This window comes from Salvelinus namaycush, chromosome 42 (assembly GCF_016432855.1).
Source record: "Salvelinus namaycush isolate Seneca chromosome 42, SaNama_1.0, whole genome shotgun sequence".
Taxonomy (NCBI): domain Eukaryota; kingdom Metazoa; phylum Chordata; class Actinopteri; order Salmoniformes; family Salmonidae; genus Salvelinus; species Salvelinus namaycush.
The window spans coordinates 13,266,917-13,292,981 of record NC_052348.1 but is presented as its reverse complement, the minus strand read 5'-3'; the positions used below and the strand labels follow the sequence as shown (position 1 = coordinate 13,292,981).

The 26,065-nt window shown below is 44.8% G+C and overlaps 2 protein-coding genes across 5 annotated transcripts in view; one reads left to right on the top strand and one right to left on the bottom strand.

The window, feature by feature from the left end:
- LOC120034747 (protein FAM13A-like) overlaps positions 1-16,004 on the top strand; it is a 46,077-nt gene extending 30,073 nt beyond the window's left edge. Inside the window, exons 8-18 of the mRNA XM_038981351.1 lie at positions 720-873; positions 3,623-3,688; positions 7,435-7,651; positions 7,954-8,098; positions 8,456-8,743; positions 8,845-8,928; positions 11,121-11,216; positions 12,408-12,491; positions 13,234-13,442; positions 13,790-13,891; positions 14,066-16,004. Coding sequence (XP_038837279.1) covers positions 720-873; positions 3,623-3,688; positions 7,435-7,651; positions 7,954-8,098; positions 8,456-8,743; positions 8,845-8,928; positions 11,121-11,216; positions 12,408-12,491; positions 13,234-13,442; positions 13,790-13,891; positions 14,066-14,189 — 1,569 coding nt within the window. The 3' untranslated portion in view covers positions 14,190-16,004. The remainder of the gene's footprint in view (positions 1-719; positions 874-3,622; positions 3,689-7,434; positions 7,652-7,953; positions 8,099-8,455; positions 8,744-8,844; positions 8,929-11,120; positions 11,217-12,407; positions 12,492-13,233; positions 13,443-13,789; positions 13,892-14,065) is intronic.
- Positions 16,005-16,279: 275 nt separating this feature from the next.
- Positions 16,280-26,065, bottom strand: part of LOC120034990 (probable E3 ubiquitin-protein ligase HERC3) — a 39,102-nt gene continuing 29,316 nt past the window's right edge. For 3 of the 4 annotated variants that reach the window (XM_038981716.1, XM_038981717.1, XM_038981719.1), the window contains 3 exons: positions 19,928-20,111; positions 18,769-18,871; positions 16,280-18,355 (listed from right to left, as the gene is read on the bottom strand). In XM_038981716.1, coding sequence (XP_038837644.1) covers positions 18,147-18,355; positions 18,769-18,871; positions 19,928-20,111 — 496 coding nt within the window. In that variant the 3' untranslated portion in view covers positions 16,280-18,146. Of the gene's footprint in view, positions 18,356-18,768; positions 18,872-18,894; positions 19,524-19,927; positions 20,112-26,065 lie in introns of those variants that run through there. The other variant, XM_038981718.1, reaches the window with a different exon arrangement.

Here is a 26,065-nt window from a genome sequence, read left to right as displayed (position 1 = left end):
CATCTGATAGGATGTTTGAGTGCTATGGTCAAGAAGCTTCCATTTGGTTGTGCATTGAAAAGGGCTAAGAACGGGGGGTGATATTGAAAGAGTAGACGTACAACGACAGAGATAATGGTATTTGCAGATAAGGGGGGAGGGAAGGTGAAGAGGGTAGAAAATGATTGGGAGGGGGGGGGTTCAGAAGAGGGAAAGAAAAACGATGGGGAAAGAGAGCACAGGAGAAGAGGAAAGGCGAGAGTGGTAGCCTAAAGAGGGAGGGAGAACTCCTCCAAGGCAAGGATGTCTTTCTGCAGCAGAAGAGAGGGAAAAAAAGTCTCAGCTGGCGTCTGGCGAATAATCTGCTTGCTTTTCTTTGCCATACCTCTTTCTCTCCCTCCTCCTTCTTTTCCTCCTCCTTCCCTTCCTCCCTTTCTCCCCCTCCCTTCTGCTCTGGCTACTGTGAGACAAATCACTCCAAAGGATCAGTGCATATGCACAGAGAGAGAGAGAGAGAGAGAGAGGAAGGGGTGGGAACCCAAAGGGAAAAGAGGAGGGGCATGAAACCTCATACACACACACACACACACAGACACGCCCGGTGGACCAATCAGGAGTGTTCTCACCCCCCCTGCAAGGGCTGTGGTAGGCTGGGCCAGGCAGAAGCAGCGTATGGCTGAACTTAAGGACCATGCTCACTCCCAGCCCTTGTTGTTTTGTGTCTCTCCATGGTTGTGCAGACACGACTCAGTAGTATGAAGATCCAGGAGCTGCCTAGTAGCTGTGAAACGGCCGAGAGGAGGGGGGTCATCGGCCGGAGTTCGGACCAGGAATGTGGCGAGGACGTACCCCGCTTGGACCTGTCAGCGCTGACCGACGATAACAACTGGGGAGGTAAATCTTGAGTCCTATCCCCCCCCAGCCTTTCTTCCCCTCTTCCACACACTCCCTCAGTCCTTCCCTTCCTTCTAGGCAGCACATGGGTGTCTGGGTGGCAGCTGCAACCCTCCTGCTCCCTCTCCTCCTCTTGTTGTGGTGGCTCCTTCTGCGTCTTCAAGAAGATTTATGGACTCCGATGCTCTTAAAGTCTCTCGGCTTCTATATCTGGAGAAGCTGCACCGTTACTGAAGGCGTTGTGCTTGTGTACACAGCTTGGCGCAGCATATTGCATTTAGATGGCAGATCTTTTTATTGCCTTTTTGACAAATGTGCCTCCTGTTTCATCAGACCACATGGAGTTTTTTTGTTTACAAGTGATGGGAACAGCATAGAATATTGTGTTGTGCGTGCTGCTACCATGAGTTATTGAAGAGTGAAAGAGTGAGTATTTACAGTTTGCACATGCTGCTGGCATGTTTCGCCTTTTGGTTGGCAGTTATTGTGCAGTTTGTGGGTTGTGAATAGCTTCCAGATTGCTTACAACAATCATTAAAGGGGAAGATTACAGGTGAAAAATACTGTACTGTTTAAGGGGCGTTGAGGTTTTATCTTTTCTTAAAGGGATTGACATTGATCTTGTTTGATATGGTCTGGATGTATTGTCTTCCCATTGATATTGCAAACGCTCCTGGCATTTCGTTTTTTAAGTGCGTATGGTGTGTGTGTGTGTGTATGTGTGTGCCTGCATGATTAGATTAACCCTAGGAACAATACGTGTGTGTGTGTGTTCATTAAGGTTGGATTTCAACTCTGCACATGGCATTGGATGTAAGCAATGAAGTGTGTCTATTTGTTTATTCATGCCAAGGTATCGAATCTCATTGGTCATGCATAGTTTATACAGAAATAGACAGAGGTATTCTATTATTCATTAGTCTATCATGGGCATGTCTGCTTGTTTTTGTTTTGAGTGAAAGAAATGTCAGTCAAAAAGGACCTTGGAGAGATTTTCGCAGCCATTCAAAATGTTCAATATGTTTGTTAAATAACTGCAATACAGCGGATTTTGGGGGATTAAACCATGTCAGAAAAGAGTTTGATATTAGAAAATAACCATTTTATTTTAGTTTCTCTGTAAGCTTTAAGTCCATGGTGCAACAATTATTAGCAGCATGTTGTTGAGTGGGATCGGAGTATCAGGAAGGAAAGGCTGTTCGATGCTGCACAACTTGTCTGATTGTTTTTGTGAGCGATTGCGTAAGAAAGGTCGGAGGTGGGTGGAGTTTGAAAAAGTGTGTTTTTGTACACTAGCGAGACTGAATGCAGAGTTGTTAGATTGCTTATGTTTGTTTGCACAGGGCAAGTTACCTGAAAGAAGTCCACTTGCAGTTTCAGACTTGAAGGGACATGCATGGGCACCATTTTTTATAGTAACTTGAATATTGGAAACTAAATAATTTCCTGCGTGGTTGCTCGGTGCAGGCAGCAGTCATGCCCAACCCAAACTGCCTAACCCCAATGGAAATAGGTCACACCTTAAGGAAAATATTGTTCAAACATTTCCTTTGGACTCAGTATTTCTTCCAACTCAAACAGGACTGTTTGTCTTGAATTGTGTCTCTTACAGTACAGTACCAACGGAGCAAAAAGCACTCAGACGCCCTCTAGTGGTCGGGATTGAGACATGTTTGTCCTATTTAGCTAAGGAGCACTGTGTAAGCCTGGTGCTTAGTCCTTGTTCGCTCCAAAGTGAGTGTGATAGACAGATAAATATTCAGGTAGTGTCTGTCTGCATAGAAATGCTAACTTATGCAGTCAGTCAGGGCTGCAGCCAATGTGGGTTTGGTGTTAGGGGTTTTGGCAGTGCAGGCAGCACGTGTGTGTGTGTACACACATGCACATAGTGTGTGTTTTCTGGAGAAAGAGTGAGAGGTATCACCAGGTGTTGTTCTCTTACAGCCAGGAATGGAGGGATGAGGAGAGGTGAGGGAGGACAAAAACAGACGTTGTTTTTAAGTCACATTCCGCGTGTTACCTGGCACAAAAGAATCCCATGCTACAGGAGGTACCTTCTTAAAGGCATAATGCTTTAGACTCCTCTGAGCTACTGAGAGTTACAACTCCCAGTGGAGTGCTTATGATTGACCGTGACATGGCGTTCCCATATCACAAGAAGCATTTCTCCTAGACGCAGGCAAGGCAATCAGAACGCTTGGATCTTTTGAAGCCAGAAGAAGAGCAAGGCTAGTCAGAGCTTGGGTTTTGAGTGTTTGATTAAACAGCAGTGAACTTGAGTGATGTTCGGGGTCTTTTTGTCTGGCAGTAGGTCCTTTCTCTCCCCTTTAAATATAGAGCCATGAGACTAAGAGCGTTTTTGTTATGCATAAGGTATATCTATAAGTACCTGTGTCCTGCAGAGGGGGTAAGCAGGGAAACAGATGAGGTTGTTGCAATAGGAATGGATGAGGTAGTGATGGTTGGGACGGTGGATGGTACAGTGGCATGAGACCTTTTACCCAGTGCAGTCTGTGCCAACTACAGTCATGGTGAGCAGATATGTGCTGTGTGCCAGCTCCACGTACATAGAGCTAGTTAGAGTAGAGGACTTGTCTACTACTGTGTAATGTCTCTGTCATTGGGAATGATGCACTATGATTCTCATTTCACCTTTCGCATGCAACAGAGTGACCGGGCTGGATCTTATCTTCTTTTCCTCCCTCCATCTCGTCTGTTCTTATCACCTTATTTTTCTCTCTTCCTCCAGATTGCCCATTCTTTAGCGCCCCTTTCCTTGATTTCAAAAGTGTTTTCCAGTCGAGTTATTATGAGGGTAAGTGGCATTCTGGCATTGGAACCGGGACTTGTCTTGCCTTGATACAAATAACCCATTAGAGACAGAACAGAGAGGAAAAAGGCCAAATGCCTGTTGCATGACCTTTTACTACTGCATAGCAACATCACTACAGTGTATGGCAACATCATTAAACAGTGATTGGGCATATTCTGCTCCCAACCAATCACATCCCAACCTTTAGGGGCATGACAGCATGGCATACCTCAACTACAATGGGCTGGATGCTGTGCTGGTTGATTTAAAGACCTCATTTGAAATTCCATGGTGAATGCCCTATTGGCTGCTTGGCTGTGTAAGCTGACATAATAGGTCAAAACACGTTGAATTGTTTGAGAGGTTGACCTGTTGCTCACTGTCATCTAGTAAACCCATAAGTAGCAGTGTTGATTGGATACATTGTGTGAGGCAACCTTCTGCCTAGGGAGACTAGGCTACTGCTCCCGCGCCTCCCGCGCCCCAGGCAGTCCCGACATGCCTTGAAAGACCGTGTAAAACCGCACGTAGTCCTATAGTAGCATACCGCGCACACACTAAGTACCTTCCAAGCCAGCACCTCCATGACCGGAGCCATACTTCATCAGTTATGTAATTTGTGTTTATGAATTATTATCGAGGTGACAGTTGTCCTTTTTTTGTAAACAAACTCAGATCGTTGGTCAGTATTAGACAGCTACTGGTATGTAGTTACAATATCTAAGGAAAACCTAGTGCTTACTATTATAAAAAATGCATTTTACAAGTCGAGTTAGCTATGAACGTTACAGCAGTAAAATGTAATTATAATTTACAGTCACAACTATACTGCGGTATATGTATAGCGCCTTTATCTGCTTTATCACTTACAGTGCAAACACTCGTCTGGAAAATTCGCAATCAAAGAGTTGCAACTGTAAACTCAACATCTAACATCTAAGATGAAAAAAATTATAGTAGACAGCTAAGTCTACATATTTGCTAGCAATGCGCGTTGGCTTGCCAGCTAAACAACTCGCCTTATAGCAGCAGACAGCTGACGTTAGCTGGCTTTCGTGATTATTATCTACCGTCTACAGTCCAGCATGCACTACTAGTCGTGCTGAGTGAGGAGTCTATGGGTGCCTTCGTAAATTCCCTCTGGCAATCTACTCCGATTTCAGAGCACTCTCGTCTGAGTTTGCCAGAGCGCAGAATAACTGATGAATTTATGAACGCTCAACACTCGTTGAATATGGCTGGTGTCAGTAAACGTCGGCAAAAAACATCGTAATTAAATTGTTGCCAGCAGTACCAACGCTCCGGATAACATAAATTCAGCCTAACCAGCTCTGCTAGGGCGAAAAAAATTGTCAGAAGGAGGTGTTCTCTCGTTTATGTCTGGAAGTAACTCGCAAGCTAGTTAACTTTAGCCAGTTAGCGTGAGTGCTTGACAGCCGTTGTGAGGTCAGAACGCTCCGATCAATCCTACTCCTCCGCCAGAGCGTCCAGTGTGCGCTCTGAACGCTACGAGAGCGAAACGCTCGGAATTTACGAACGTCCAGAGCACACTACGAGTGCATTCTGGCACTCTAAAGTGAATTTACGAACGCACCATGTATACCCTATAACACGGTCCAGATACCAAGTGTTAGGCTACACACTATAGGAACATATTCTCAATCCCTTAGTGAATGAAAATCGCACACAATTCCTTTAATTCAGAAACTCAAGAAGGCAACATGAAAGCAACTTTGTTACAGACCTCTGATGTTTTCAAATATGTGCTGCTGCGCGTCATCAACTGTAGCAAAGACAGATAAGACGGACCGACAACCAGGAGCCAATATTAACCGTTACATGCATTTGTCAGCTAAAGATGCCACTACTTTTATTCTGTATAACTCAACTCGTTTATAATATTGGGATATACAGTAGATATTTGTATTGTTGGTGTGTTGCTGTAGTCGGATGGATCAGAGGAACGGATAGGGTTTACACAAAGTCAAAATCGGCTACAGTGGTAACTAGTGACGACCAGCAGATAGGCCTATGTGCGCGAGAGAATATCAACAATATGCGTCAAAATTACCCGGGGAAATTCGACCTGCAATTTGTAAGCAAAACTGTTATAGGACTACTATTGGTAAAAACGTCATTTTGGTCACTTTGAAGTGACACAAATGACAAATTAAGCTTTTATCTATCCATTTCGAGATATGTAAACCAACAAAAAAATAAGCTTTTTTATTTGGAAATTTGAACCCAAATCACTTCCCATATGAGCCCCAATCCGCCCCCCTTCTTAGAAAAACATGCATGTGCAGCTACAGGGTGTGTGTGTGTGCACGTGGGTGTGCATGTGTTCAAAGAGTGATTCCTGAATTCTGATGCTTCCAAATGTTTACATTGGTGATATGGAAACCTGACGTTGTTATTGCTCTCACCTTCCCTTCTGGCTATGTTACCTCTCCAGTGTGCAGTGTAGCCTACATGGGCTCCGTTTTCCTGTGGTACAATACCGTGGTTTCTCTCACGTCCACACAAACGCACGTGCAGGCGGCTACATACACAGTCAGTAGAACAATCCTTGGCTGAGTGTTGTATTTACAATGCTGTTGTGTGGTGGTGGCTTAGGCTATCTGAAGTGAAGCCTTCCCTCCTCTCCTAGCAACAACAGCCTGTGTGCTCCACTGATCTGTGATACAGTACAAGTCCTGCTGTCGGTACAATGCCGTGGTCTTTCTCTCTCTCACTCACATACACAGTCCAACAATATTCTTCCTAGTCACTCTCCGTATAGCCTGGTCCCATATCTGCTTGCGCTGTCTTGCAAATTGATAACAACGACCATAGGAATTGTGAAGACATCACAAACCGATATGGGACAAGGCTAACTCTGGAGTCACAGCCGTTCCATTCCTCTACCAGGGAGGCCATGGCTCCTGCATTATCCCAACCAGAGGCATCAAAGAGCAGTCCAATTTATGTATAGCTTGGGATTGGGATGGTCAGAGACATCTGCATGGTTATTTTCACCACAGTGTAATTAGTGGCGAGTCGGAGTGGACTCTGGCTGGGGCTGAACTGAGGCCAGGGGCTGGGGAAACCAGCCTGGAAAACAGACGAATGGGTCTTTAAGCCATTAGTTAGTGGTGAAAGTTTTAGTGAACAGCTTCATCATGCAATGCCGCAGTGACCTTTAGGGCGCTCAGATGCGGGTGCCAAGAAGGTGTTGCCGAGGTGACGAGCGACCGCCATGTTTAGACTTAAAGTGGGGGTTGATTCATTTGGATCCAATCAGTTGGATTCCCGCTGCTTACTGCTTGCCTCGTCCCTTGAGACGACAATCAGATAGGCAAGCTGTTATTTTGCTGTGTTCTACTTAGACTACACTTTGTCTATGTTTAGAGGTGTTTGTAGTTCAGATGTTGCAGCCAAGCAGGGCCCATGTTGAGCTCTAGCTGTGTTTGAGAGAGAGATAAGCCAGTGTTTGTCGACTGCTGGTAGAGCCGGCCAAGTTCCACAGGTCACTCCCTCATCCCTGCCCACGGTCATGTCTCTGCCGTGTGTGTGTGTGCAGTTTTTGTCACTTGCCTTTTTTTTCATTGCATCACCTTTTGGATTACAAAGCCTTGGGATATCAACGTGTGCAGAGTGCAGTATGTTTTGGAGTGGTCCATCTAACCCACTTTTAGTGTGTGTGTGTGTTTTCATGGAGGTTCTGTCATTATCAGACTAACCTGTGTTATTTTCTGTGTGCTCCACAGAGCCAGTCCCGGCCTACTCGTCGTGGCAACGGGAGAGTATGGACAGCGAGGAGGCGTGCATTTCGCCCCAAGTGGGGGGCCGCCTGATTCGCCAGCTGATTGAAGAGGACAGCGACCCCATGCTGTCCCCCCGTTTCCACGCCTACGGTCATTGCCAGCAGTACATAGATGACACCGAGGTGCCACCCTCGCCGCCCAATGCACACTCCTTTGCCAGGTGAGGAACCAACATGGACTTACAGTACTGTTGACTTTGGGGACTAGTAGTGTGTGTGTGTGTGTAGGTTTGTTTGTGTGACTGAGTATGTGTTACTGTTTTTGTGTGGCACTGTTTTATTTACAAGATATGGGAGTCACATAATGTGTGATTAGATGTGTGTTCATGCATGTGTGTTTTTACAATGGGTGGTCATCAGATTGTGTGTTTAGAGTAAAGGCGTGTGCATACGTCCAACGTGACTCTGTGTCCATAGCAACAGGCAGTCCTTCTATTTCTATGGCTGTGTCTCTATCCTGCAGTCGGAGAAGGAGTTCCTCTCTGGGCTCCTGCGGTGACGACGACCAGCAAGAGCTGACCTCAGTCCAGCTCTCCAAGAAGATCCACGGTCTCAAGAGGAAGATCCACAAGTACGAGGAGAAGTTTGAGGAGGAGCGCAAATACAGGGTAAGTAGTAGACCCTCTATAGCTGAAACATTGGACAGCAAGGATAAATGAGTGAGCCACTTTCTGATTGATTTCTAAAGTAGCTACAGTATATCAGAGAAAGCAGGGCAGCACAACTAGCTTATTAGGAGATATAGCAAGGCATCCAAAGAAATGCACAGAAATATAAAATGCCATTTATAAGACACGACTGGCTTCCTTCAAAGTAAACACGATTAGAGAGTTCATAATGAGAGCTGATGGGAGGGGTGTCAGGAATGGGGTCAATTGATAAAGTCAAGATGTTGTGGGAAGACGTCAAACTACCCACTGCTGCTGTTTGTGGATGAAGATAAATCATGTTGTTGTTGTTTACAGCCCTCACACAGTGACAAGGCTGACAACCCAGAGGTCCTGAAGTGGATGAATGAACTGGCCAAGCTCCGCAAAGACCTGAAAGAGCACAAGCTCCACAAGTCTGAGGAGGACCTCCCTCCGCTGACCCGCCAACGCAGCAACACCCTGCCCAAGAGCTTTGGCTCCCAGCTGGAGAAGAAGCCCCAACAGGAGAAGGCGCCCAAGCCCCCGGTAGAGAACACCCTGGAGGGCGTCCAGAACAAGCTGCAAGAGAAGAGGGACGAGGTGGGGCGCCCCGAGGACGTCAAGGTGAGATAGGAGCCGCCTAGCCGCTTATTGTACATGCCGGGCCACTGTTAATAGCTAAATGCTATTGGTTAACGGCTAAAGGCGTCTTCCTTCTCTGATAGGATATGACCCGGGAGCAGATTGGCGCTGAGAAGGTGGCCTTACAGAAGGCTCTCCTGTACTACGAAGGCATCCACGGTAGACCAGTGAGTGTCTTGTCCACTGTCTCTTTTCTGCCCCCCCAAAACTATTTCATAGAGCCTTCTAGATGCCCACCCATCTGCCTGAACAGTAACTGATAGCTAAGAAAATTCCAACAAATGCATTAAGTCAGTCTCTGTACAGTGGAAAACCTGACCTAGATCACAACTGAAGAGTGAATAATGTCTTGAACCAGACTGTTTGTGTGTGTGTAGAGTGCAGAATGTGTGCACACAGATGTGTGCTTTGAACTATGCAATCTTTTCAAGCAACTGTCGTGTCTTTACTATCATTAAATGAAGACTTTTAGTTATTAAAGATTCTCAGTAATTAGTATTACGCGATTAAACTGATTAATCATGTAACTGTAATTAACTAGGAAGTCGGGGCACCAAGGAAAATATTCAGATTACAAAGTTATAATTTTCCTAATATAACTTTTCAGATATTTTATATCTGATCAATTAGTCTTCGAATTAATGAATTATTTACTTTACGTTAGTCTCATTCCAAACGTCGTAAATTGTTGGTTGCACGAACCCAGTCTTCACTATGAGTCATCCATACATCCATTGTCTTAAATCATTTATTTACTAACTAAGTAATTCACAGAAATGCATAAACAAACAAACAAAGTAAATATGGTTACAAGAAATGATAGGAGAATGTGCCCTAGTGGGCTAAACCGGCATGGCGGCTTGTTAGACAAAAGGGGAGTGGGGGTCAGATGAGAAGTCACTACAGAGTTGATAATTATAACAATTGAAATGCTAATCCTTTGCACATGAACGCTCACTCATTCGGGAACAATTGTAATCAATAAATATATTTACGCTCAGTGTGTCGTCGGGATCTCTGCTGAAAAGTTAGTTTCTGTTGGAGAGATTCCGTCCTCTCTCTCTCTTTCTCTCTCTCTGTTGTGGTTAGAGTGGATAGTTCAGAGTGACATTCATTCATGTTGTTATGGATAGGTGTTTCGGCGGTTGTTGTTCTTCGCTTTCAATGATACCGAATTCCTAGCTGCAGACTAGTAATTAATATCAAAGACTTGTTCTTATTCTGTCGGTATCGATAGTCTAAGAGTTTAACCACGTGGGATGGTTAAAAGATTCAGCAGTCTGGTCTCAAACCTTGGCCCTCTCGTTATCGAGGTAAGCTGGTCTGCAACCTTTGTCCTGTCGTGATTGAGAGAAACATGGTCTGGTGATAGAAAACCCGAGTAGGGGTTTTATTCGGAAGTTGCAGAAAAGGGCCTGTCCCAGGATGCCCGACCCTAACTGGGCTCATGGGCGGTCCTTTGATTTAGTTAAACTCAAAAGGGAATTGGAGTTTCCTTCATTAAACAGTCCAAAATCACATTACACAATTTTACAAACAAATTTTTCATCCTCACTCATTCATCTTATACAACAATTAGATGTAAACCTCATATCTGAGGCTATTATATAAACAGCGTTATGGTAATGTGGCCGCACCGTCTCCCATGAGCTTCCCCAAGTTGTAACAAACGGACCAGTTCGTAGCTGGATTCTTCACCGATCTTTTATACCTTCTCCGGAACGTAAATGTTGTTCGGACCTCAAGTTCTGTGAGGTGGAAGAAATTCCTTTGTTCTCTATGAAAACTCACTCTGTCTCTATACTGTGGCCATGAGGAGATCATCTCCTCAGGAATTTACGACCTCTCTGACCACAGCAGCCTAGTTGTAGGAGGCAGGGAGAGGGGGATGGGGCTTGCTGTACCCAAGAGGGCAACGTCATGACACAACCTAGATACAACGTTGGCTACATTTACACAGGCAGCCATATTCTGATATTCTTTCCAGTAATTGGTCTTTTGACCAATTTACATCAGATCTTTTCACAGCAGACCTTTTTCAGAGCTGATCTGGTTGGTCAAAAGATCAATTAATGAAAAAAAGATTAGAATATGGCTGCCTGTGTAAATGCAGCCAACGTTGTATCTAGGTTGTGTCATAACGTTGCCCTCTACTAAAAAAAACATTTGATTTGAATTGATGGGGATGGAATCTATGCCCTAGCTAGCAGAGTGCTATTGTAGTGCCCCAGGGGAGTGCTATTGTAGTGCCCCAGGGGAGTGCTATTGTAGCGCCACAGGGGTGTGCTAATGCTAGCTAACTAGCGGTGTGCTATTGCTAACAATGTGCCTTTCCCTTTTCTCTCTGCCTCTTCTCTAGGTTACCAAGACTGAGAGACAGATCATGAAGCCGCTGTACGACAGATACCGCCTGGTCAAACAGATCCTCTGCAGAGCTTCCACCATCCCCGTCATTGTAAGTATAGCTGGCTGTCTTTGCTCTCTCCCTTCATTTTCTCCACAGCAGAGTTGTTCCTGGGTTTCTCTTTGAGGAGCTGGTGGTAAAGGTCACCACGTAGCATTAGCTGAAGATCAAGCTCCTTTACGTGGGCACTTAATCCTAACAACGCTAATGTTAGCATTAGGCTAGCATTAGAATCCATAGGCGGGACTGTATGTAGTGGCTAGCCATAGCGCTAGGTTAGCCTCAAGGCCAATGCCCTAAGCCTAAACTCGGTTTAAGCGGCTCAGTGGATCCACAGGTTCTTAACAGAGCTCAAAGGTGACAAGTTGGGGCCACACTAACTCAGTTGGCCACAGGGAACTACGAACACATACACACGCACACCACAGCTGTGCAGACCCTCCCTCTAGACTAGAAAGGTGGGTACTTAGGGGCAGAAAACACTGTTCAAGAGTTCAGATTCTCATCAGATATAGGGATTCGCTGAGGCTGGATTCAAACCAAAAGGGGATAAAAAACATATATGTATAATCTCACAATAACCTCTAACCACCAATACATTAAAGATTATTAGAATATATTTTTCCATTGTAATACACTTCATCTCCATATGGTTTATGTAACGGGTATACAAGAGGACATTTTAATGTTTTGTCCCAGTTTTCCCCTTTAATTTCTTGTGTAAACACTTTGATTACGCAATATGTAATCTGTGTTATGAACCTAATGTACTGTACAGAACACACTTTATATAATAGGTTTAATCCTCATTATATAAATTGGAGACCTAGCAAACGTTTATGTACTGTACATGGTGGCATATAGGGTTATGTCAACTGCTGAATTCATTGTGTTAAAGAGCTGACTCGTGATACCCTTATCTGTTTGATTTAAGAACCTGTTACACAGCCTGCCTTTCAGAGGCTTAAAATCACACGAGAGCCTAGTGCTATGTTTTCACTGAAGAAGCCTATTATGGTCGTGACAAGGTCCCACAAACAAGAGCAGATCATTCTGATCCTAGTACTTGGTACAGGTTCCAAAAGAAGCATGGTAGTGTTCAGCAGAAAATCCTACAGTGACAAACCTGATCCAGGATCAGTTTGTAGTGGATGCTATTCAGTCAGTTTCTCTATGTGCTCTGTAGTCAGAGCTGAACTGGGGTCAGTTTTCAAGTGGTAACCCCTCCTTGTTAACTCTCAGGCCTCCCCCTCCAGCAAACGCAGAGGTCCTCTACTTCAGCCCATTATCGAGGGCGAAGCCGCGCTCTTCTTTGACGACATCAAGGTGAAGACACACTGCTGCTCGTGCTCGACTAATCAGTGATCAGAACGCAACTCCCTCCCCCTCGCACCCTCCAATCCCCTACTCCCTCACCTCTCAACCAAACCTGAATACAGCCTGTGGATTGGGAGGCCACCCATAGCACTCGTGGGGGGGGGGGGGGGGGGGGGGGGGGGGGCGGTTTTGATTCAATATCAACTTGGTTTTTGATGCTTAGATTGCTGCTTCATGACTTGTTAGATTGATTGCTTTGGGATCAACTTGATAGTGTGTGAGAAGGACTAACAAGGCGACTTGCCTGTGCATGGTGTGTGTCAATGTGTGTGTACACCAAAAATAAATCAGATAATCAAATGATCCAATCAAGCAAAAACAGGGAGATCGTCAAATCAACGCTGGTCTTGAGATGCTCATCACGTGTGTGCTGCTATTTGTGGATGTATTAGAATAGTTTTGATTTGAGACAATCTAAAAGAAATTCAAAGTGGAAAAATGAACAATAGACATGTATTAACCTCATCAAACTTGCCTGTGCCTGAAAAATGACTGAATAAATGTGTCTTTGTGCTCTGATTCCAGTAACATTAGATTCACAATACTTGATTCTCTTGCATTAACCTAGCTCTTGACCCTGGGGGTCCCTTGACAGCCCCATGGCGCTATGATCAGTTCACCCCAGCATCGCTCACCCTTTCCCCCCTTAACCCTCCACTGACCTCCCCCTTCGCTGGTTTTGTCCCCATAGGAAGAGGAGGATGGCTCTGAGGATGACTCTGAGTCCAACAACAAGCCCCAGTGCCAGATCACAGGGACAGTGCGTCCAGACTTCAGTATGCTGGGCTTCCTGGACCAGCTGGAGGAGGAGACGGACGGCTTCATCTCGCCCGTAGACGAGCTCTCGCCCTCCAAGAACACCACCGACATGCGTCTGTCCAACCTGCATTCGGCCACCATGTAAGCACCCAAACTGACACTGACCTCTTCTTAATTGCCCCTGAGGGGATAAATTGAATTGGATTAAATATAATTGACCTATATCTAAATACTCTGGATGGGTGAATAACATGGACATTGCAGTTTAGATTGTAGAATTGAAGTACTGCAATCATTAGTAGTCTCATGTTATTGTTGATGTCTTATCAATTCAAGTTAGCTGTGGTATTTCATGTGTTTAGAAGAACGTTCACTTCTTAAACAACTAAGATTGAAACAACTTGAAGGATTTTAAAAGCCTTTTAAAGTCAAAACAACCTTTGAGGTTCAGATGCCTAAAGCTGTGTTTGTCTCTCCCTCACACACAGGCCGGAACTAGTGGAGCAGCTACAAGATGCCCGGGAGGAGAAAAAGAGAATCCGCAAGAACCTAAGAGAGTTTGAAGATCAATTCTTCAGGCAAAACGGCAGGTAAGATGACGTTTCCGGTTTTGTTTCGTGTCATAGTTGGACTAATTGTAAACAATTAGATGATGCGAGGACTCATGATGTACTGTCCTTCATCTTTGGTTGCACAGCCATTTTGACCGTCGTCCATTCAGCTAATGTTTGTATTTTGCTTCCTCCCACTTGCTGTTGCCATAGAAACGTGCAGAAGGAAGACCGCTCCCCTTTGGCGGTAGAGTATAACGAATACAAGCACATCAAAGCCAAGCTTAAGCTGATAGAGGTTCTCATCAGCAAAGGAGATGCCTCTAAGTTCCTCTAAAGAAAATAAAACATCAAAGACTGACAGAGGAATGAATGAGGCTCCGTCTCAATAAGAGATGGACCACACCAGCCCATGGAAAGGAAAACCATCCATAGCAAAACAGATACACCTCATCATCCCTCACAATATTTTTCTTTTCTTTCTTGTGCCAATTGTGCCATAGACACATTTGGCTTCAGGAGATGCCAACATGTTGCCCCCTGATGAATCCCAACTGTAGAAGGGAAACGGTATGGCTTAGTTACTGACCTGAGAGGAGTTGGAACTGACATGTAGGTGCTGCCCTGGAGGCTACTCCATCTTGTCTGTTGTTTCCCTCGTAGAGAAGAAGAACCCCGGAACTCAAAATGTCAGGCATCTTTGAATGAATACTAACCTAACGTAGCAGGCCTTAAAAGACGCCTGAGCAGAGTCCCCACATCGGTTTTTCAGAGAAGTGGAGGAAAATACTGTATCCCTGAAAACCGGAAACATCCGCATTTTCCTGCCCCCGCAGAGTGGACCAAAACCAACATTTTTTCAAAGGAATATATTTTTAATTTTTTTGTGCATCTTGATATTGATTGATACCAAGAACTACCCTACATTGAATAGTCATCACTAATTTAAAGTATACATTTACGAAGAGTGTTGTATTGATTTAATTTATTTTTCTTCCTTTGAATGTTTATATGGTAGTTCATATAGACTTTTATATTGGATTTTTTTTTAAGTCTTAAAATGTGGAGTATAACATTAGATTTGGGATTATGTACTTTAAGGTATTGCCATTTTGAGAAACAAGATTTTGTAATCAGAAAAATTAAATGAGGGGATTGTGTATTTTTGTAAGGGAGACAGACAGTTACATGCAAACAACCAATCAGAGAGCCAGTCTAGCAGAGTTCAGCCAATTTATGGATTTTTTAAATGTAACTCATGATTGGTGCCATTTGCCGCATTGCAAGTCGGAACTAGGAAACTCTGAAATTTTCGACTTGCAAACTAGTTGAACGCTGCACATGTATAAATACAACCAGTTAGCAAGTTGAACATTTCTGACTTTCCTAGTTCCGACTAGCACGTGAACGCGGCAATAATCTCAATGTTAACCTAGGAAAAACACACTTGTTGTCATCATCAATGCTTATATTTGTTTGTTTCCAGAAATTGTGTGTATTTTTAGCAAAGCTATGAGGAAATGTCAGAGGAGTGTTCATTTGTTTAAACTGAGAACTAGAATGCAGAACAAATAGTCTATGATCCAAAGAAAATGACTCAGATTGCATACCAAAATAGTGTAGTGGATCAATGTATACAATTTCATGAATTATTGTGATCATGGTCGTCAGTCACTTATGAATTTGACTGCTTGTATATTATTTTGCATTGGTGTGTTTTCTTTTCCTATTCACTTTGTGTGAAGTAAGCTATCCTGTCTTGAAATCAGTGGTATATTTTTGCTTGCACTTTTCAACACCAAGGGCCATTTCGTGTGGAACATCCATCCTTAAAGAAAAGTCCCAATAACTATCAAAATGGCCACCAATCCCCAACGCAGAACCTTCAATACTCAACCAAGGCATGCTGCTTTCTTTCTTTATGTAGGTATTTTATCATAGCCTATTTGTTCCTTGTAAATATGGATCCAGATCTATGTTTACATTGCTAAGTGAGCAAGTACATTTTTCCTTTTTTCTCCAAAATGGATCATTTTAACAGTGTGACTTTCGTTTTTATTGAATGTAAAACACTGGTGGACATAATGAATTATGGTTGTGTACATTTTAGTACATAAATTGTATATATAAAACCAAACATATTTTTACTGAGTTTGTTGGCTTTGGATTTTCATTGGTGTGTTTGTGTTGTACTGAATTGGTGTGGTGAATGTCAACACATTTCACAGGGAAATACTATAAGAACACATCAATGTCATACATGTAAAGAACATGGCAATTTCATTCATATATTGGTTGAACTCTACAAAAAAATGAATTTCTTTACACAAAGTCCCCTTATATGCACCTCTCATTTATCCACAAGCAAATCCTTATTCCCAGACCAACCTATAAAATAGCTTCTTGATTTAAAACACAACTACATGGCAAGCTGGAATTACGTTTTATTTGTTCAGGAAAAAAAATAGAAAGAAAAAATGTCATCCATTTAAAAGGTACAAAATTAAATATGATATACTTGACACAATCCAGTTATAGATCCACTAATAAGCCCTTATTTGCAAACATTGACCCCATGATTTGGAAATGTCGCCATTACCGTGGTGAAATAAGAATAATAAGGAATGAATAGGCTTTTCCCCTAGCCTGGTCGCTGATCGGTTTGTTGTCTTGCCAACTGCTTTAGTCAGCAAAACAGCACAAACGGATTAGGGACCAGGCTATAATAGAACACACAGCCTCCCTCAGGTATTGCCCTAGCTCAGCTTTGAATAAACAAAAGGTCACTATGACATTTGTTTTTTATGTCATTGTCTACACAGAGTGACAAGAGTTATAAATCAAAATAATAGTAATTATTCCCCTTGGGCACATTTGTGGCTATTGATGTATTAAAACAAAAGACAAACAAGGAGACCAGCCGTCCCTATAGATAACGACATGTTTGTCTTAACCCCAGTTACAGTGGACATGGCTTAAGAGAAATGGTATACGATACAATACCTCCATTGGCTGAGATGTTCGGTAATAGGACTGAATAGGCAGAATGTATAGGCAAAGTTATTATCACTTGCATATCAACACACGATCCAGATACTTCAATTACTCTTCTCTCAAGTGTAACGGCCGGGAAACGATGCAGAGATGTTCAGAGTGCAGCGTCCCCGACCCTCATCCAAACGGCATTACATTACTGAGCTGTTTGCTTCAGTTCGTTATTGCTAATAACATGACCCAATATAATCTGTTCCTTAAACCTAATCAATGACCCAAGCCTAATTCTGCAGGTCAAATTGACCAATCCTAATGTCGTTGGTCCGAATGCTGTGTCATCATAGAAGGAACCGGTGGGAACCATGAACAGATCATCTGTAAATCAACCTATTATCCGCCAGGCCACGAATGTGCACTCATTCTGACCTCGTGGCACCAATAGATCTCCCAGATTGACATTGAGATGATTTATTCCTAATCTGGGGTTACAGGGATCAAATCAATTTGGATTAGCTCTATTTCTGTGTTTTGTTTATAATGTAACAATGAGGTGTCTTTTTAGCATTTCCTCTCGACAACATGCACACAGACATTTTAACATCCATAAAATAAAGACTTCACCAATACTACTGTAATAAAATCACTCCAACGGCATCGCAATCAAAGAAATATTGATAAATGTAAGATTGAGGACATGTAAGTAACTCCAGTCGGTCAGTTAGTCTTTTTAATGTAGAAATAGACTGGTATTGTGGGTATGGCATTAGAACGCCATGTATTTATTGGGCTTGAGTATGGAACTGTCTGCCTGCTGTTAACTCATGTATTAATCTGGTATCATCTGTCCCCAAACTGACCCAAGATCAGCGGTAAAAGGCCAGACTGATGTATTAATCTGGTATCATCTGTCCTCAAACGGACCCAAGAACAGTGGTAAAAGACCAGATACCAGGTTAAGGGCTTCAATGTTCACCTCTGACATGTATCATTTTTCAAATCCCCCAAAATTATTAAATTCAATAAATTATCTTAAAGCAACAAAAAAGCTGGTTTAATTAAAACTGTTCAAGTTATGTACATCAATCTGCATAGAAGACAATTATAACTCAAAATATATAATCTCTTACTGTATAGGGAAAGTGCTATGGAATAGCAGCCCCCTTCCCACCACCCATCCGTCCATCCAGCCACCCCCATTCACAGGGCGTTGTTATTAAAGTACATTAGCATTAGCAGCCATGCTAATTCCCCCCTGGTCCTCCAGGCCTCTAGGGGGAGCCACTGACCCAGCCACTGGGTCTCACACCAGGCTGAAGCCTTCGTACTGCTCCACGGCCTGGGTGAGACGGCGGTGCAGGGTCTCTTTGGTCTGGTAGCGGGGCATGTCCAGCAGGTTGTAGCAGGTGTGGGCCACAGGCAGATAGTGCTCCTCGGCCGACGTGGACTGGATGGCGATGCGGAGGCTCTCCATCCCATGGATGGGGATGCGGTCGCTGCCCGTCAGGAATACTGGGGTAAAGGGGAGGGCTAGTGTTAGCATTAGGTATAGTATTATAGTTGAGAGAGGGAGGGATAGTGTTAGCTTTAGATGTACAGTATCGTTGAGGCTGATACTCAAGCAGCTTTCTTTCCTCGTCTTCTTTCCTTGTAGCGTTAGAAATAGATAACATTGAGCTTGAGCCACTGGTTAAGTCCCAACACTAGTAAGTGCCTATTTAGACCTTGAGTAAAACTACATATTGTCATTGTGATAGTTTAACAAGGTGTTGGCTGAGGGCTCTACTCAGTATTTACATAAGAACCCGAGGGCTCTCGTATTAATAATTACATAAGAACCGAGGGCTCTACTCAGTACTTACATAAGAACCCGAGGGCTCTACTCAGTACTTACATAAGAACCGAGGGCTCTACTTAGTACTTACATAAGAACCGCTTCTTCTTTTCCAGAGGGAACTCATGGAATACCTCCCAAAACATCCTCACAGTCGGATGAGTGGCTGAATACTCTCCTTTGTAAACCGCATTCTGTAGTAGAAAAGCCAAAACAACATAATATGGTTCTATTATATTAGGGACAGTTATGTAACTGAAGTTGGCCAACTGCTAGGACTTCTATAAAGCATTCTACTTGGTCACTATCATTAAGTGTTATTCAGAGTTAGAACATGATTCCTTCATATGTGACAGCCTGTGGAATTCCTCACAGAGCTGTGTGTGTGTGTGTGTGTGTGTGTGTGTGTGGTGCATACACTCACACACTTGTGTGCAGACCCTTTACCTAGCCTAACCTAACCCCAGCATTCAAACTTCATACACATTTCCCACATTCTGAGCAGTGCTGTGAAAACACCCCGCTTACGCAAGAGTCCCCATCATGTTGTCAATATCCTGCACACGACACTCGCAGTAAACACAGATCACAGACCCCTTACAATCATCTGAAGACATCAACACGCTAAAAATAAACTAATCCAGGAGAAGCCCAGTGCACATTACTTACGGTGACCTTGACCTTTTCAACTTCCTCCATTAGCCAATGGCTAATCCCCATGCCCTCCCCGGCTCTGCCCTCAGCGAGCCATACATGTCCCGACGTTCGAACTTGACCAGGCAGACGCTCAAACCTCCTGGTTTCTGACTGGGGTTTTGTCTAATTGGCTATGCCCTCGGGAACTGCCTGGTCAAGACAGGTTCGTTTTAGTGATGGGTCAACAATTATTTTGATTAGTTTTGACACTGCTTTGCAGTATGGCATCAACTGTTTTATTATATTTCACACCCTCCCATTTTGATGTTCTCCGGTAACAGTATGTAGTGTCAACACCCGTGTTTTCCATGGATGTTTGACTCAGTGACTGACTGCCCTGGGGTGTATTCACTCTCACATTCTCCATCATCTACCATTTAGGGTTAGCTTAGCATTAGCACTCACATTCTCCATCACCTACCATTAGGGTTAGCTTCGTATCACCTACCATTAGCGTTAGCTTCGTATCACCTACCATTAGCGTTAGCTTCGTATCACCTACCATTAGCGTTAGCTTCGTATCACCTACCATTAGCGTTAGCTTTAAAGCTCACCTTCTCCATTTCCTCCCAGTTATAGTTGTTGTTTCCCACCACCATGGCCATAAGCTCGGAGGGCTGGAACAGCGACAGGATCTTCCCACCACACACCTTCAGGAACCCAGAGGAGAAGGCCTGGTACAGCTCGCTCACCGAGTCCCTGAACATGTACTTCAGGTAGGCCTCCACAAACTCCTCCCTGACACAGAGAGAGACACACAGACAGACATAACACAAAGAATATTGAGTGGCCATACTGTTAACCGTCCTAATTGTGGAGATCCAATCAGTAGTCTGGTTGTAGTTAATGGCCAGGGCCAGACCTAACCTTTTGTGGGCCGTATGCAAGCACTCTTAGCAGCAGATAGAAACATTTTACATTTTAATAATTTCCTGCAATTCTACACATTTTGCCATGGGACAGAGAGAAAGTTTTGCAGTTGTGAAACTAATTTCATGAAATTCTACTATTTAACATTGGACGGAGAGAAAATGTTGTAGTTTTAAAGCCAATTTCCGGCACGTATACACATTTTGCGATGGGGTGGATAGAAACGTTTGCAGTTTCAAAGCTAATTTACTGATATTCTGCACATTTTGCCATGACTTATGCCATCTTCATATGATTTTGGAGTGAGAGTAATTCCCTGTAACCATTTTCATTTGTTATTGCTTAAACCCCTGCCTCTCTCATGTTGCTGCACTAATACTACACACACACACACGTGATGTGACAAGCCCCTCCATCTACGGCCATGCCACACAGAGGGGTTGTCAGCCCTAAGATGGCCATCATGGTGAAGACTACATGGCCCATAACCCACTGCTCTACAGGTCAGCTGGCCTGAGTGGCTTCGTTATGCTTTAAATTAATGGTTTACCCACATGGAGAGCAGCAGGAGTTTCTGAAGACTATCCAAGCGCCATAGAACTGTTTAAACAAAGGACTTTGCTTCAGTTTGATGATTGAATAAGTTATACTCTGACAGAGCTAGGCCTTTTGATTTAGTTTGTCATTACTCTATTATTTGATTAACAAGTTTGTTATTAAAATTAATCATATGATGCTAAATTCATCATACAGGGATGATTTCTGTATTTTGAACACTACATATCTTGAAAACTTGATTGCTGACAAGCAAAACATTTTGGGACAATGTCAACAATGGACGAATGGAACAAATACCAAAATATCGTTTTTGGGTGAAATTTTCCTTTGAGGCTGCGACTGTACATGTTGTTCCTGTGACTGTCAGTATAGCTTCATTCTCATGGCAGGCCTATCCCCTCAGGAGGGGAATAGGGATTTGTGAGGATAGAGAATAGCAATGAGAGCAGTACTAAGTCTGTGTCCCAAATGGCACCCAATTCCCTATATAGTGCACTACTTTAAAGGGAATAGGGTGCCATTTGTAACGCATTCTAACGGTCTCTCCCAGGAGGAGGTGTCACAGGGGAGGTGTTCTGTGTTCTGGAGACACGCTCTACTGGGCAGATTGGAGACCCGGAGACCCTTGGCCACTGCACCGGCCAATCAAAACAGATTAAAATAGACCATACATAACCCACCACCATAACCATCTATAATTGAGATCCAAAGCTTTACCAGATGACATGGGACTGAGACACCCATCTTGAATTTAGTGACTATTAAGGGGCTGGGTACTGTGCATTCTGCAATGTGGATTGGAGCTCTACTCATTAATACATTCATCCTAGTAATAAACAACCATGCCAGTTAAAGGATGGGACTTTCCCCGATTCATTTCTCTCATTTAGTCAGGAACCATGACTGGATAGAGAGAGTCAACTGTGCCCTTGCACATGGTATAGAGAGAGTCAACTGTGCCCTTTTACATGGGATAGAGAGAGTCAACTGTGCCCTTGTACATGGGATAGAGAGAGTCAACTGTGCCCTTGTACATGGGATAGAGAGAGTCAACTGTGCCCTTGCACATGGGATAGAGAGAGTCAACTGTGCCCTTGCACATGGGATAGAGAGAGTCAACTGTGCCCTTGCACATGGGATAGAGAGAGTCAACTGTGCCCTTGCACATGGGATAGAGAGAGTCAACTGTGCCCTTGCACATGGGATAGAGAGAGTCAACTGTGCCCTTGCACATGGGATAGAGAGAGTCAACTGTGCCCTTGCACATGGGATAGAGAGAGTCAACTGTGCCCTTGCACATGGGATAGAGAGAGTCAACTGTGCCCTTGCACATGGGATAGAGAGAGTCAACTGTGCCCTTGCACATGGGATAGAGAGAGTCAACTGTGCCCTTGTACATGGGATAGAGAGAGTCAACTGTGCCCTTGTACATGGGATAGAGAGAGTCAACTGTGCCCTTTTACATGGGATAGAGAGAGTCAACTGTGCCCTTTTACATGGGATAGAGAGAGTCAACTGTGCCCTTTTACATGGGATAGAGAGAGTCAACTGTGCCCTTTTACATGGGATAGAGAGAGTCAACTGTGCCCTTTTACATGGGATAGAGAGAGTCAACTGTGCCCTTTTACATGGTATAGAGAGAGTCAACTGTGCCCTTTTACATGGGATAGAGAGAGTCAACTGTGCCCTTTTACATGGGATAGAGAGAGTCAACTGTGCCCTTGCACATGGGATAGAGAGAGTCAACTGTGCCCTTGCACATGGGATAGAGAGAGTCAACTGTGCCCTTGTACATGGGATAGAGAGAGTCAACTGTGCCCTTGTACATGGGATAGAGAGAGTCAACTGTGCCCTTGTACATGGGATAGAGAGAGTCAACTGTGCCCTTGTACATGGGATAGAGAGAGTCAACTGTGCCCTTGCACATGGGAGAGAGAGAGTCAACTGTGCCCTTGCACATGGGAGAGAGAGAGTCAACTGTGCCCTTGCACATGGGAGAGAGAGAGTCAACTGTGCCCTTGCACATGGGATAGAGAGAGTCAACTGTGCCCTTGCACATGGGATAGAGAGAGTCAACTGTGCCCTTGCACATGGGATAGAGAGAGTCAACTGTGCCCTTGCACATGGGATAGAGAGAGTCAACTGTGCCCTTGCACATGGGATAGAGAGAGTCAACTGTGCCCTTGCACATGGGATAGAGAGAGTCAACTGTGCCCTTGCACATGGGATAGAGAGAGTCAACTGTGCCCTTGCACATGGGATAGAGAGAGTCAACTGTGCCCTTGCACATGGGATAGAGAGAGTCAACTGTGCCCTTGCACATGGGATAGAGAGAGTCAACTGTGCCCTTGCACATGGGATAGAGAGAGTCAACTGTGCCCTTGCACATGGGATAGAGAGAGTCAACTGTGCCCTTGCACATGGGATAGAGAGAGTCAACTGTGCCCTTGCACATGGGATAGAGAGAGTCAACTGTGCCCTTGCACATGGGATAGAGAGAGTCAACTGTGCCCTTGCACATGGGATAGAGAGAGTCAACTGTGCCCTTGCACATGGGATAGAGAGAGTCAACTGTGCCCTTGCACATGGGATAGAGAGAGTCAACTGTGCCCTTGCACATGGGATAGAGAGAGTCAACTGTGCCCTTGCACATGGGATAGAGAGAGTCAACTGTGCCCTTGCACATGGGATAGAGAGAGTCAACTGTGCCCTTGCACATGGGATAGAGAGAGTCAACTGTGCCCTTGCACATGGGATAGAGAGAGTCAACTGTGCCCTTGCACATGGGATAGAGAGAGTCAACTGTGCCCTTGCACATGGGATAGAGAGAGTCAACTGTGCCCTTGCACATGGGATAGAGAGAGTCAACTGTGCCCTTGCACATGGGATAGAGAGAGTCAACTGTGCCCTTGCACATGGGATAGAGAGAGTCAACTGTGCCCTTGCACATGGGATAGAGAGAGTCAACTGTGCCCTTGCACATGGGATAGAGAGAGTCAACTGTGCCCTTGCACATGGGATAGAGAGAGTCAACTGTGCCCTTGCACATGGGATAGAGAGAGTCAACTGTGCCCTTGCACATGGGATAGAGAGAGTCAACTGTGCCCTTGCACATGGGATAGAGAGAGTCAACTGTGCCCTTGCACATGGGATAGAGAGAGTCAACTGTGCCCTTGCACATGGGATAGAGAGAGTCAACTGTGCCCTTGCACATGGGATAGAGAGAGTCAACTGTGCCCTTGCACATGGGATAGAGAGAGTCAACTGTGCCCTTGCACATGGGATAGAGAGAGTCAACTGTGCCCTTGCACATGGGATAGAGAGAGTCAACTGTGCCCTTGCACATGGGATAGAGAGAGTCAACTGTGCCCTTGCACATGGGATAGAGAGAGTCAACTGTGCCCTTGCACATGGGATAGAGAGAGTCAACTGTGCCCTTGCACATGGGATAGAGAGAGTCAACTGTGCCCTTGCACATGGGATAGAGAGAGTCAACTGTGCCCTTGCACATGGGATAGAGAGAGTCAACTGTGCCCTTGCACATGGGATAGAGAGAGTCAACTGTGCCCTTGCACATGGGATAGAGAGAGTCAACTGTGCCCTTGCACATGGGATAGAGAGAGTCAACTGTGCCCTTGCACATGGGATAGAGAGAGTCAACTGTGCCCTTGCACATGGGATAGAGAGAGTCAACTGTGCCCTTGCACATGGGATAGAGAGAGTCAACTGTGCCCTTGCACATGGGATAGAGAGAGTCAACTGTGCCCTTGCACATGGGATAGAGAGAGTCAACTGTGCCCTTGCACATGGGATAGAGAGAGTCAACTGTGCCCTTGCACATGGGATAGAGAGAGTCAACTGTGCCCTTGCACATGGGATAGAGAGAGTCAACTGTGCCCTTGCACATGGGATAGAGAGAGTCAACTGTGCCCTTGCACATGGGATAGAGAGAGTCAACTGTGCCCTTGCACATGGGATAGAGAGAGTCAACTGTGCCCTTGCACATGGGATAGAGAGAGTCAACTGTGCCCTTGCACATGGGATAGAGAGAGTCAACTGTGCCCTTGCACATGGGATAGAGAGAGTCAACTGTGCCCTTGCACATGGGATAGAGAGAGTCAACTGTGCCCTTGCACATGGGATAGAGAGAGTCAACTGTGCCCTTGCACATGGGATAGAGAGAGTCAACTGTGCCCTTGCACATGGGATAGAGAGAGTCAACTGTGCCCTTGCACATGGGATAGAGAGAGTCAACTGTGCCCTTGCACATGGGATAGAGAGAGTCAACTGTGCCCTTGCACATGGGATAGAGAGAGTCAACTGTGCCCTTGCACATGGGATAGAGAGAGTCAACTGTGCCCTTGCACATGGGATAGAGAGAGTCAACTGTGCCCTTGCACATGGGATAGAGAGAGTCAACTGTGCCCTTGCACATGGGATAGAGAGAGTCAACTGTGCCCTTGCACATGGGATAGAGAGAGTCAACTGTGCCCTTGCACATGGGATAGAGAGAGTCAACTGTGCCCTTGCACATGGGATAGAGAGAGTCAACTGTGCCCTTGCACATGGGATAGAGAGAGTCAACTGTGCCCTTGCACATGGGATAGAGAGAGTCAACTGTGCCCTTGCACATGGGATAGAGAGAGTCAACTGTGCCCTTGCACATGGGATAGAGAGAGTCAACTGTGCCCTTGCACATGGGATAGAGAGAGTCAACTGTGCCCTTGCACATGGGATAGAGAGAGTCAACTGTGCCCTTGCACATGGGATAGAGAGAGTCAACTGTGCCCTTGCACATGGGATAGAGAGAGTCAACTGTGCCCTTGCACATGGGATAGAGAGAGTCAACTGTGCCCTTGCACATGGGATAGAGAGAGTCAACTGTGCCCTTGCACATGGGATAGAGAGAGTCAACTGTGCCCTTGCACATGGGATAGAGAGAGTCAACTGTGCCCTTGCACATGGGACAGAGAAGGTCAACTGTGCCCTTGCACATGGGATAGAGAGAGTCAACTGTGCCCTTGCACATGGGATAGAGAGAGTCAACTGTGCCCTTGCACATGGGATAGAGAGAGTCAACTGTGCCCTTGCACATGGGATAGAGAGAGTCAACTGTGCCCTTGCACATGGGATAGAGAGAGTCAACTGTGCCCTTGCACATGGGATAGAGAGAGTCAACTGTGCCCTTGCACATGGGATAGAGAGAGTCAACTGTGCCCTTGCACATGGGATAGAGAGAGTCAACTGTGCCCTTGCACATGGGA